Raw genomic sequence first — 13,159 nt, 5'->3', positions numbered from 1 at the left:
CTCTGTCGGCAACCTAAATCCTCGAGTGTAAACACAGCCAAAAATTAAATTAAAAAGAGCTAAATGGAAGTTCTTGTATGTCTTAGAACTTGTATGCACCTTGCTGTTTAAAGGATTAGGTCAATCACACACACACACACACACACACACACACACACACACACACACACAGGTGGGTGTATAATGGGACAAGAAAGACACAAGCGAGTGGTGAACTGGATGTATGATTATCTTAGTTGTTTATTAAAATAAGATATGCTCCTCCACATTGCTTTTGTGAATAATGAACATCGACTGTGTTTGGAGCCAGCTTCCATAGGAATGGAGAACTGGTCTCAGGGGCTCATTCAAGTTGATCAGGTGAAAGGTCAGGGAGAAACACCATCAATTAGCCTTGCACTCTCCATTCATAAAAACCCACCTGGACTAGACTTAGGCAACGCCCCTGCGCTGACACAGAACTGCAAGCATCCACCAATTGGTATCACCAAAAACATCGAAAATATTTCAAAAACGAAATGACTATTTTGAAACGAATGTTTTTAGGGAAATTTAAAACAAAAGCCCAACCGACTTGAGTCTGCATTAGTGTCGTGGGTTGCCTAAAGCAGCTGGGACGATATGAACGATGCCTCCACCTCTGTCACACAACCTGATTTGGTCTCCTGGTGGCCTACATACCTTGGCTTCCGCCAGATAGAAATACCCCCCATGGATCCCGAAATACACAGCAGGCGAGCTGGGCCTCATAGCCCTGCTGCAAGCCTTGAGGTAGGGCGCTTCCAGGAGGAGGGGAGAAGGGAAGGGTTAGCACCGCGGAGCGGCAAGCCCGGGCAGGCCGCTCGGCAACCAACACCTTGGAATGGCCTCGGATTCAAACTCACAACACGGGCGGAACATACCGAAGGGCTGGAGCTGAGCGCATTACACCCCCATCCGAAAGGCCAAGCATAACTTGTACGTTTTGCTTTAGTGGCTTCCGAGGTGAACGGTAAAAGTTCAGCCTTGTCAAAGCATAAACAGAAGTATATGTTTGTCATCAAACTGATGAAAATAATGGTCACGCCAAATGCTTAACGAGGTTCAATAGCTCTCAGCCTTTATTTAGTCAAACGTCTTCCCTCGAATCGTTTTTAAATAGGTGGAAGGGTTCGTTGGGGTTAAGTGTTGCTTTTCAAAAAGTCTTGCCTGACACCCTGTGGCGACGTATAGATATTGCAGCGACCAATAGTTGAACGACAGAGGGCGCTAGAAGGCTTTTTATTTACAGGGAACTCCTAATTATTTGTGTAAGTGCTAAATATATAATGTACTTCATCAGATTGCCGGGGAGTAACCCCCAGAATAAGTAAATAATCTATAATAAGCATCGCAATCGGTTACCTTCATTATGACTAAAGACTAAAACTGAAGTAATAAAAAACTGAAAAACATCACCAATACAGCTTTTAGCAAAACAAAAGCCTTTCTGACTATCATTAGCTAATTCATGTAGCGCTCCATAATATTTAAGACCTGAGTCCTCTTACGGTCATAAATCTGACCCAAAGACATCAATATCTCAGCCATACTACTCACACTATAGTCAGTCTCAGACCACGATGTGACCATTGAAGGTTTAACCTCTAATGTCCGGACTGGAGTACCGACTGAGACGCTGCACTTCCGAGGTAAGACTCATAACGGGGCATGTATTCATAACAAAGCGTCAGCCAATGTGTCGGCACAGCGTTCTCCTTCAGCCCAAAAGTGGTCGCTGTGTGAAGGAGCATGCCTGTGCTGACTGAATGACCTGGATATATTCTCTTAATTAACAACTAAGGCAATTATGGCATAGTGTGCTGTGATTTAACACAATTCTACAGCACTCAAATGCCTTCCAAAGCATCGGTGCTGCTGCTGAAAAACATAATCTATAGCAGGCCAGGCTGATAAGACTGCATGTGTGCGTATAGGTACTGTTTTGTCACAAGTTATACAGAGGTTGGGAAGTACCAATTGCCGAACACGATTTTGAATGTACAAATGTTTTGAACGCGACCTGCGGCGACGTAGCCCCGCCCCTCAGCAACGTCCGTTCTGTGTCATTGTCCAGCTCAAAAACAAGCAGACCCCGTCCCCCTGAAGAGTTACGATGGTGAACTGGCCGTCCACCGCGTCGACCTCACCGTCCTCATCTCAGCCGGGGGAAGATTCGGATGAAGAGGATCATGCTGATGAAGGTGAAGGAGACGAGGAAGAGCATGATCCACAGGAACCAGTTGACGGCCTTCTTGGTGTGCTGCTCCAGCCGCTCCGACTCCGTCTTCAGCTTCTCAAAGTTCACATCGGCCTGCCGCATCGAGTGGCTGAGCGTCTGCGGGAGCCGGGCGGGGGGGGAGGGGAACACAGGCCAGTGACTACCGTGGGCGACCAGCCCTGCACCTCAGAGGGCCGCCGGCACCCTGAGATCTGGTGCGTCTGAACACCTGAAAGAAATGGCTGGAGCCGAAACTGCCTAGTTTGTGATGTTCGCCTCCATGCTGCGATGTCCTGTTTTATATAATGCTGTTGTGTTTTGCTTTTATTGCTGTGTGCTTTCCACCCTATGTAAGGTGACCTTGGGCGACTGAAAGGCGCCGAAAATAAAATGTATTATTATCATATCTGCAGCCAGAAGGGAATCAGAGTTTCACTATAACGTGAACACATCTAACAATGTGATTGCACTTTTGGAGGAGCCCCAGACTAAAGAATTTCATTGCCAGCGACTGCTCTGTAATTGTTGTGCATATGACAATAAAACCATCTTGAATCTTGAATCTTGATAGGGTTAGGGTTAAGAAGATCAACAAGTCTCAAACTAGATTTCTTCTCACATTAACCGCACACAGAAAGAGAGTACCACACATCAGCCACCCTCCCAACCCCCCCCCCCCCCCCGTTTCCGGTTCGTTCGAGTGCCCGCCGGCGGCCCACCTGGTTGTCCTGCTTGATGATGTTCTGGGCGGCCATGGTGTTGTTCTTCAGGTTGCGGGCCAGGTGCAGCATGTCCTCGGCCAGCTTCTCCTGCAGCAGGTGGTGGTGCTGCAGCACCGCGTCCAGCTCCGTGGCCGTCTGCCGCTCGTCCAGAGGCACGCCCCTGAGGACCCCAGCAGGGACACAGGCCCCCCCCGTTAGCCGCCCGCTGACGCCGCCGCTCCACAGGTCAGGAACCCAGAGTCTCTCACTAGCTTCAGCAAAAGACTAAAATGTTTTAACTTAGCATTGTGTAGCTTTTTATCCTAGCTTTCTTTGTTGCATAAGGGGAATGGGTTAACCTAACAATTGTTAGTGCTCGGCACTTGGTTCTAAGAACATCCTTACTGTACCGACACAGCAATATTTTCTTTATCTATCTTCTGACCAATGCACTTATAGTAAGTCGCTTTGGATAAGTGTCTGCTAAATGGCCAAAATGTAAAATGTAGAACATCCGCTCATTTCATTACGGAGCCACGATACATTTCATATTCTTTCCAGCTCTAGTCTGACTGACAAGGTGTCTCAAGTGTTGAGATTGGAAACTGACAATGGATGCACGGCCAATGTCTCATATAAATTGACCTTATCTTTGAACAGCCTTTGACACATCCTTAAACTTTAACTGTATTTGATAGACTTCTCTTTACCTTCTGTTTCGCAAATCCTGATTCGTGTTACCTAAGGAGAAAAGATTAAAAGGGTTATAACATTTCAAGAAGGCATTTTTAAGTTGTCCTTTTTAAATAAGTTTTGTTTTCTTTTTTTTTACAAGGTCCTCACCCGTCCCCGACGCGTCCTGTGAGAGGGGATTGGAAAAGAGGAAAAATGTCTTAGAATCAGAATGTCACACCAAGTAGATTTGAAGAAGGTCAGCGTGGACTTAAACTAAGCCAGCCCCCTTACCGTGCCCAGCAGCTCATTCCTCATCTCTTCTGTACACCGGGCCTTCGTCTGCATGTGAACCGTCTTTGATGCAGGCGTTCTCTCATTGGCTATCGTGGGAGTTCGTCCCGGAGCAAGAAGTTGATTGGCTAATGCTTTCTCTGTTGTTGAAGACTGGAGAAAAAATGGGAGTGATCTTACTCTGGATTGTTTTCTCTTTACTGTGATTACATACAGCATTTCACCCGTTGAGAAAATGACAATCAATACAACTTGAACAGTGTGTGTGACAGAGCATGATTCATCTATACTGACCAATTTCTCAGCATCCAGAATTCCCTTTAGGAAGTCTACCTTCCTCGTGTAATCCGTCAGCACTTCTGGTGTAGGTTTGCTTGGGGGGAAAAAATAGATACAGTCTGTAATGACATACATTGTAAAATATTGTACATGATTAATTCATCCGTTTGGGACTATCGTCCATAATAAAATATACAACTAACTTTACCTTGGGGTTTTCCTCAAAGCCACCAACATATCCTCGAGGGCACCAACATACTAAAAAAGAAACAAAGAAAACGGTCACGTCCGTGTTTTGGGGTTGGTCTAACGTTATGGCATCAGGCAAGATATCGTCTTAAACCGATATATAACAACACAGCCCAAGATGTAGCTCTGGACGTAAACTAAATAAAAAAGGACATAACACACAATTATTTTTGTCAACCTTAAATCAGAAAGACCAGAGCTCAGAAGGAAAGAACCACGTATTTCAAATCCCGTCCGCGTATTACTATTACGGCAAATGCAGCCGGTTTAACGTTTGTTTACATGATATGCAATATGCCATGATAGTGCATGAAATCCCACAGCCAACGAACAGTGTTGTGTTAGTGTTCCTAATGACTGACAGGCCTATGCTGCAACAGCATCAGGTTCCCTGGCATGATTCTGAGCCAGTGCGATGTGTAACACACCGTCCTATGACTTGTCATATTTTGACATGAGCTACAGATGCAACTTGGCTCAAAATGAACATTAATAACGAAGATTTCTGATTTTGGGAATAAGTGAGTATTATAATACGACAACACAATGAAATGAAACCAAGTGTTCGTGTTGAGGGCGAACATAATAGGTATTTACGATTGGTCACTGACGACGTGGCTCTCCGAGGGACTGTGCAACAGGAAAATGAAATAAAAATCGAAAGATAGTGACAAACGGATGCAATGCTTACCTTTTCTAATCGCCACTCTGTCTCACCTCTTTTTTCGGCAGCTATAGATTCGCAGCGAGACAATAACCTGATAAAATTGATTTCTAGCCTAGACGAAGCCATGTTTGGATCTGACAGGCCGTCGCGGAATTTTGACGTAACTAGACTTTAGAGAGGGGCGGGCAATGATGTCGTCACGCCAGCTTGACGTATTTAGGATTACTAGTGTCGCGCGATATATATATATATATATATATATATATATATATATATATAGTTTAAGTTTACAGTCGTCCTGTTGTAGTTGTATATTACTGTGTAGTAAAGAAGAATACTAGCAGAATAACATTACTGATTCTGAAGATAACATCACTGTTGAATCATCAGGTACATTATTGCATCACCTTTACTCAAGGTGAGCATATTGGCTCAAACAGATATTTGTAGAAATATCCATTACATATGCTAGCAGAATAACCCTGTATGCTAGCTGTATTTTAATATATACAATTATTATTTTGATATATACAATTATAGGTGATTAAACTTAGTTTAATCAACAAAGAATTTATCCTTTATCAACAGAATATTTGTTTAATATTTTCTATCTGTACTTCATAATAAATTATGACATGAGTTCTCAGAACTTATTTATATAAAAAAGTAACACACAACAGAGGTTATTACAAGCATTATTTACTATCTTGTCCCGTCAATGGTAACACAACATCATACAGATCCAATCACACACCAAAACACTTTTCTTCTTATCCCACTCAAAACATGACACACGGACGAGACAGCATTCAACAGCAAAGAGAAACATTAGTTTCACAAATACAAAGTCGGCAAAATACCATACTTCAACGAGGTACGCTTTTATTGTGCCACCTTGCTTCCACCTTGGAAGCCGGGTAACATACACACATGTGTGGGTTCAGCCATATCTTTATGTGAGGACTTCAGGGTGGTAGACATCGTGCCATGGGCGCTAACATTGTCACTGGGTGTCTGCTTTGAGCCCAAGGAAAAGTGGTGAGTGCTGCTTGTGAGCGTTTCCCTATTGCCGTGACGGTGGCAAAAAGGGTGCGGGTACAGAGGGTGAGGAGTGAAACCCCTCAGAGACTCGTAAGGCGCCAGGACATTCATAGTGTGTGTGTGTGTGTGTGTGTGTTTGTGTCTGTTTGTGTCTTTTGACGTTTGTAACACCTCTTGAGTTGGTTTGACGAACAATCTGCTCAGAAGTATTTATACAAAAGACCCCTCTACCGTGAGACAAAGGGTAACAGCCCATCCCCCTCGCCCCCCGATCCATGCCATATAGTTAACAAACTGTTTTGCTTGTATGCCGTTCAGTTACAATACAAAATCAAGGCACTAGTCAACTTCTAAACAAGCACACTGGCTTAATGTGCTTATTGCGAATACTACGAAATACATGTAAAAGGTGCAGTTATAGCCTGTAGGATGTCCTTGAAATAGCACAAATGATGGTGGGTAATGTGGGTAAAAATCTCAAGAAAAAGAAAAAGGTTTTGTGTCCATAAGGTCCATCATGAGTCCGTTATAACTCCAGCTTCTTCCGATCCGCGTCCATGACCACAATATATTAATAATGATAGAAAAAGTGCTTGGCAACATCATGACCTGTTGTGTCAAAGTCTCAGGACGACAAGATTCTAAAAGGGTAACTCTTAAACTGGTTACCATGGAAACCTCTACTTAACAAGTCTGTTTTTGCCTCCTCTCTCCTTCCTGTCACATGGCGGCCCTGTCGTCTCCTATCCGTGGTGGTGTCCTATTGTTGTGTTTCTCTATTGTCGTTCCTAGCGTCTAAACCTGTCCGGGCGGCCCTTCCTGCGGACGGACGTCTCTCCACCGGGCGGGGGGGGGGGGGGGGCGGGCTCCCTCTCCGGTCCCACGGCCGTCCCCTCAGTGACCGCCCGCCCGTCAAGCGTCGCTGCTCTCCGCGCAAGAGGGGTCCGGGTCGGAGAAGCGTCTTTGGCCCTGATGGGCGGAGCCGTGAGTCTGCTGGCACGGCGGGGTGGGTGTCGTCAGGGAGACGGAGGGGGAGGCGGCGTCGAGGTACAGGGACTGGGTGATGTCCTTGCGCCGGCCGCGCTGGTCCCTCGCCCTCCTCGGCGGCCTGGAGCCACGAGCGGCCTGGGGGGAGGGGCCCGGGTCCAGGGGCCGGGACTGAGCCAGCACGCCGTGGGGGAGCTTCACCGTGCCGGGAATGACCGGACTCCACCGCATGAGCTGGAGTCGGATGTTTGGAGAGTTGGGGGTGGGGGAGGGGGAGGAGGGGGAGGAGGAGGAGGAGGAGGAAGAGGAGCTGCCAGGGCTGAGGCTCTGCGGGGAGAGACGCGGTCCACCGGGGGCCTTGGGTTGCGGGGAGAGGTCAGAGAGGAGAGGTCGGGGTCGGGAGACCTGCTTGGAGCTCCTCTGCAGGGCCCAGCTCGGTCCTGGAGGGAAAGGGGAGGAGACGGCAGGGGAGGGGGAGTCAGTGGACGGGCGGTAGCGTCTGGTCGTCTCTCAGAGCAGCCGGTCTGAGAGAGTTAGTGTGCAAGGATGTTCATGCAACTCTGAACCACCAAGGGGAGAATGGTGGAACTCATCATGTTTTCGGATGATATGAAAACATGGTTAAGTATAAGGTGAATGCAATGTTAAAGAACCTTTGTTTGCGTTGCAAATTTAAACGTTTACAAAAGATGAAGACGACGGTGAGAGAAAGCGATAACATGCACCTCGCATGCGCATTATACAGGGCCTGCACCAACTTTTCGATGGGATCTTACAACTGGTGAACTATGAAGATTGACACCGAGCCAGCAATCCATGCAAGAGATTACACACACACACACACACACACACACACACACACACACACGCACACGGTTGTTGCAGTTCCTCCAACCTTCTTGGCTATAGCGCAGACGCCACCGCCACCACATCACCATCACTGGTCCAGACCTGCACCGCAACAGAAGACCCAGGCGTGTGGAAGGTCAGAAACCCACCGAGAGGAGGCAGCGGCCAAAGGGCAGAGGGAGAGGGGGAGAGGGGGAGAGGGAGAGAGAGAGAGGGAGAGAGAGAGAGAGAGCCCCTCAGTACTAACCTTCTGCCTCGGAGCGTCGCTGGTCGTCCAGGAGGCTCTCGGAGCTCAGCGAGGCCTCAGAGTCCAGGTTCTCCTGGTCCGAGCCCGGCTGCTCCAGCTCCGGGAGGCGGCACGCCAGGTCGTCCCTGAGCGGGCCCGAGGAGGGAGACGTTAGCGGGGGGAGGGAGGAGGCAAAGGGTGACATTCCCCAGACCAGAGCCCGTGTTTCAACACCACGTGGAAGGGCGATCGAGGTGGACACATGTCACAGGTGGCTGGGCTATTGTAAGTGGTGATCTTCTTCTGGGTTATCTTCTTGTGAGTGTGTATATGTGATTGTATAGTTGTGTATGCATGCTTGAGTGTGTTTATAAATGCATGTTTGTGAGGTAATGTGAAATGGTGCGTGTGTGTTTGTTTATAAATGCATATTTGTGAGTTGATGTGTAATTGTGCGTGCAAATGCATATTGGTGAGTTGATATGTAATTGTGCGTGCATGTGTTTATAAATGCATACTTGTGAGTTGATGTGTGATGTTGCTTGTGTGTATATAAATGCATATTTGTTATGTGTAATGGTGCGTGCGTGTTTAAAGAAGCAAATATACAGGGAAGGAAAAGTTTTGTTCAACAAAGAAACCGTACTTCTCTTGCTTGATGGACTTGATGCGCTCCATCAGGTTCTGCTCTGCCTCGGCGTCCGAGTCCAGGGGCTCGTTCTCAGGCACGACCGTCAGGTCACAGCTGGGCTTCTCTTGGAGCTGGAGGAGAAGAACGTTCTGCATCACACCGGGACCACTCGGATCACAGTGTCAGAGCTGGGTGGACACGGTGTTAGGTTGGTTGTGTTGGGACCCAATGCTTCGACCGATACTGCTTTAGTGAGTGATCTAAAGGGAGGACTGCGTGAATGGCGACTGTATAGACTCATGCATCTGCAACATGCCGTGCTGGCAGCCGCTCTGTAGAACATAGCAGGTGGATGAGTTGGAGAGAGAGGGGAGGCCGAGAAGGAGGCTGAGAGATACAGGGGAACGATGGAATCGGCTCAATAGAAACTGCTTGAATGGGACTGTTTTAGTTTCGGGATTTATAGGCACCAACTAAGGGCTCTGTGTTTTTTTTTAAGTCCCTTCAGGAGGAAGGAACACATTCTTTTAGGCTTAAAAAAACAAACTCCTCAAATACATTATTTACAGCAAAAACAAATGGCCTCAATTGATTTGAGTGTCCTTTACTGGGATGCTTCGGAAGCCACTGTATTCTCAGAAATGGTTTGGCTCACAAAAGACAAACCATTCAGAACGTATCAGAACCTTTAGAACCCATAACCAACTACTGAAGAACATGGCACACAAAAACCAACCAACCAAATGAACAACCACACATGAGGACAGGGATTCATCACAAACAGAATGACCACCACACTCCACTAGCAACATGCAGCGAACAACCGGTTAGTAAGAGAGGAACAACATCAGTCGAAAGGACGGAACGAAGAGAGGTAGAGAGGGAGGGAGAGAGGGAGAGGAGGTCACAGATCACCATAGGTCAACATGCCATGCAGAGCCGCATCAGCATTGTGCACATGACACACTCACTACGTCTACCACTACTACCGGGGCTACTCGAGACTAGTGCTTAATGATACATACCACCACTCCTTTGTAAGGAGCTGAGAACCTGAGAGGGAAATGCCAGTAGTGCTAAGGGGAGACAAGGAACATTGCTGAACGTTACCCACAGAACACAAGGAACCTCGCACTAGAACTGACATGGTTAAACACAACAAACATGGTAGAACTCCGATCGTAGAACTCTTGATTAGACTTGTTCCGATACAGATACCAGTATCGGAAATTCCTCCGATCCTGCCTAAAATGCAGTATCAATTATCGGCGAGTACGCAAGTCTATGCGCCAATCCGATACCATCACATTACTAGCTAATTTACAAGCAGGCAAAGAACATCACAAACACGTGCGATGTTATGCTGCGTTGATTAACAGTTGGAGGTGGATAGTCGAAATGGGAAACCCTTCATCTCTGACCCACGTGCGTTCAAGCTACCAAGTCGGAAAAACATGGAGGCTCACGCTTAACTACAAGAATACAAATGTATTACTCTAATTATAGATTATAAATGTAAGGGATCTAGTTCTGAATTTTTTTATTGTTGACAGTAAGTGAACCTACTACACATTGCTGTCATTGTAAGAGAACCCTTCAATAATGACAAGTGCTTTTAGTAGTGACAATGCTAGATTCTGTGTCGGTATATACTTGGTATCGGCCGATGCTCAAGTTCAGGAATCGGAATCGGGAAGGAAAAAACGGTATCAGAACACGTCTACTCTCGATACTTGGTATAAGAATTCCTGACACTGTCTACCAGAGGATCAGGACAAAACAGGCCGTGATGCTACCTCAATGGCGCGAGGGGTGGGTGCTCAGACCGTAACGAGTGGCGGGCTCGGTCTCTGGAGCCCGGGGGGCGGGTCTCACCGTGTTCTGCCTCTTGAGCTTCAGCTGGTTGACGGCCAGAGTCTCGGCGTACTCCAGCTGCTCGATCTCCTCCATCTTCTCGTTGTAGCGCCTGATCTGCTCGTTGATCACCAGCTCCACGCACCTGAGGCGCAGGACAGAGTTCAAAACGGGACGCACGCGCGGAGAGAGGGACGACGGAACACAAGGAGTTGAACCAATCAGCCAATTGATCGACGGTTTGACTAATAGATAAGATAATCAACAGTTAATTGAATTAGTCAAAGTTAAGGAGTTTTCAGAGAACTGATCAGTAATCGACGGTAAATGGTAAATGGACTTATAACTGCATTTATATGAAGTTTTTCTAACCAGTGGCCACTCAAAGCGCTTTATAATATTGCCTAACATTCACCCATTTATAAAAAAAAAATCACCCATTCATGCACACATTCACACACAGACAGTGGTGTCAACAATGCAAGGAGACAGCCAGCTGTTACCAGCTGGCTGCTGTTCCGGTTACCAGCCAACCCACTCTGCTGTACCTCCTGAGCCACATACCACCCGGCGACTATAATGGACCGACGATGTATCAGATTATTCGTGAATCGACGGTTAACCACAGGGATCAATCTAATCGATGATCAGATGATCGGTTAGCCCGTGATTCGTATGGTTCTGGCTCTTATCCAGTGAAGGGCTGCGGTGGGCTGGGTTGAGGGGGCTTACGTGGTGGTCTTGGCCACGTCCCTCATGCTCATCAGGGGGTCTGCGCTGTCGGGGCAGCGCAGGATGCAGGGGGCGAACACGATGGCCAGGGAGTTGGGGGACATGCGGTTGTGAGGTTCCTCCTTGGACACCCTGCGGAGCGGAGACAAAACACGGTGTTCAAAAACAACATTTTCGTGCGCGAGAAGTTTTTTGTTCACATTTCAGTGATACAAAAAAATTTGCTTTTATTTATTCTTAGTTTATTAACATTTAGGGCATTTAGCAGATCCAAAGCCACTTACAATAAGTACATTTGTCAGAAGAAGGAGAAAGAACAATATATCTCTGTCAGCACAGTAAGGATGTTCATAGAACCAAGTGCCGAGCAATAACATTGGGTTAGCCCCTTCCCCGTATACAACAAAGATAGCTAGGATAAGATGCTACACGATGCTAAGTACTATTTTTAAGTGCCAGGATGTACAACATACAAAAAGTGTGCACATTAAGTGCCAGGAAGTACATTATTTACCAATTTTTCTATTGACTTTGATTTTTCTATGTGTAAGTGACACAATTAAAAAAGTTTGCTCCGACATTCTCACACGTCACCATCTTGACGTTTGATGGATTATTGTTGCCACCTTCGCAGCGGTCGTCTAGTCAAACGTTTACCTGACAAGGTGGAAGATGAGTCTCTCCAAGGTGCTGTAGTTGGCTGTCGGGAGCTCCTCCAGCACTTTGTAGATGGCATGAAGCTGTTCCTGCTTCTCTGGTAGCTCTACGCCCGGGCAAACACACACACACACACACACACACACACCGTCAGACACTTGGTACAACCTGGAACCTTTCTGCCTCTCTAAATATCGCCCTAGATAATCACTCCTTCTGTTTGATGTATCTGGAAAGGTTGCATCTTTTCTACGAGTAACACATCTAGAAAAAAGGTGTCAGGACACTTATGTAGATTTGTAATTCCATTTTTGGTAATGGTTCATTTATACTATTTTACACATCAACCTCATCAGTCATGTTGAAAAGCTGCAGAGCTTCCATTCTATGTTCGTTCCGTTGCTCAATGGCGCCACTTAGTGGTGACTTTATGCGGTTCGTTTTCTGCTTTTGCATCGAACGTGTCATTAGCGTCACCCTCCTTACCGATGGCCCTCAGGAAGTCGTTGTAATGGATGAAGGTCAGGAGGGGGTCTGGGAGCTCCCGGAGCCACTGCTTCATCAGGCCCGTCACCGTGTGGATGGGGTAGTCCTCTAGACACACCAGGTGGGGGTCTACAGCACCGGACGACAACACAGACACACTGGGTCAGAGCCCAGCGCCCAATACAGCTTGGAAATACCCCCATTGTGCTTCTTCTACATTATTATTTTACAGTTCAGAACTGGAAGAGATACGCTGTTTGATTACACTCAAAGAGGAGACAAGTGATGGTGTGTAACACACACACACACACACACACACACACACACACACACACGCACACACACTCGCACACACACACACCTGTGTCGAGGCGCTGGTGCAGCTCCTTGATGCGGTTGGCCGAGCCCGACTTGCGGTAGATGCCCTCTGTGTACAGGCCGTGCATCTCCACATGTTCCAACATCATCTCCATCACCATGGGGACGGGGCTCTTGTCGCTGATCAGGCGACAGATGCGCACCCCAAAGTGAGTCCCGTCCCACTCGTCGTCGCTCTGTGGATGAGACAGACCGCACTAGCCGATCAACAAGGCAT

The 13,159-nt window shown here is 47.1% G+C and overlaps 2 protein-coding genes across 6 annotated transcripts in view; both read right to left on the bottom strand.

Annotated features, from left to right (window-relative positions):
• Window positions 1–248: 248 nt before the first annotated feature.
• On the bottom strand, window positions 249–5,246 carry use1 (unconventional SNARE in the ER 1 homolog). 2 transcript variants are annotated; one of them, XM_079740381.1, is made up of 8 exons: window positions 5,126–5,246; window positions 4,394–4,443; window positions 4,201–4,279; window positions 3,907–4,059; window positions 3,784–3,799; window positions 3,651–3,681; window positions 2,959–3,121; window positions 249–2,356 (listed from the first exon to the last, which is right to left on the bottom strand). In XM_079740381.1, the coding sequence occupies exons 1-8, from the start codon at window positions 5,225–5,227 to the stop codon at window positions 2,174–2,176; spliced, it is 777 nt and encodes a 258-aa protein (XP_079596507.1). In that variant the 5' UTR covers window positions 5,228–5,246; the 3' UTR covers window positions 249–2,173. The 2 variants fall into 2 exon arrangements, with proteins under 2 accessions (XP_079596507.1, XP_079596508.1); XM_079740382.1 differs by having other exon boundaries at window positions 2,181–2,481.
• A 534-nt stretch (window positions 5,247–5,780) lies between these two features.
• LOC307077667 (myosin IXB) overlaps window positions 5,781–13,159 on the bottom strand; it is a 57,566-nt gene continuing 50,187 nt past the window's right edge. For 2 of the 4 annotated variants that reach the window (XM_079739101.1, XM_079739103.1), the window contains 9 exons: window positions 12,926–13,118; window positions 12,565–12,693; window positions 12,079–12,184; window positions 11,422–11,553; window positions 10,711–10,834; window positions 9,861–9,911; window positions 8,851–8,966; window positions 8,226–8,350; window positions 5,781–7,569 (listed from right to left, as the gene is read on the bottom strand). In XM_079739101.1, the coding sequence (XP_079595227.1) occupies window positions 7,055–7,569; window positions 8,226–8,350; window positions 8,851–8,966; window positions 9,861–9,911; window positions 10,711–10,834; window positions 11,422–11,553; window positions 12,079–12,184; window positions 12,565–12,693; window positions 12,926–13,118 (1,491 nt within the window). In that variant the 3' untranslated portion in view covers window positions 5,781–7,054. Of the gene's footprint in view, window positions 7,570–8,024; window positions 8,081–8,225; window positions 8,351–8,850; window positions 8,967–9,860; window positions 9,912–10,710; window positions 10,835–11,421; window positions 11,554–12,078; window positions 12,185–12,564; window positions 12,694–12,925; window positions 13,119–13,159 lie in introns of all 4 variants that reach the window. The other 2 variants (XM_079739104.1, XM_079739102.1) reach the window with 2 other exon arrangements.

This window comes from Pollachius pollachius (assembly GCF_949987615.1).
Source record: "Pollachius pollachius genome assembly, chromosome: 7".
Classification (NCBI taxonomy): domain Eukaryota; kingdom Metazoa; phylum Chordata; class Actinopteri; order Gadiformes; family Gadidae; genus Pollachius; species Pollachius pollachius.
This window is presented reverse-complemented; position numbering and strand designations above follow the sequence as displayed.

Coding starts and splice junctions, on each gene's coding strand:
- use1 (XM_079740381.1), bottom strand. CDS start 5,227: ATGGCTTCGTCTAGGCTAGAAATCAATTTTATCAGGTTATTGTCTCGC. Junction 4,444..5,125: donor CAGAGTGGCGATTAGAAAAG/GTAAGCATTGCA, acceptor TTTCTTTTTTAG/TATGTTGGTGCCCTCGAGGA. Junction 4,280..4,393: donor GCTTTGAGGAAAACCCCAAG/GTAAAGTTAGTT, acceptor TTTCCCCCCAAG/CAAACCTACACCAGAAGTGC.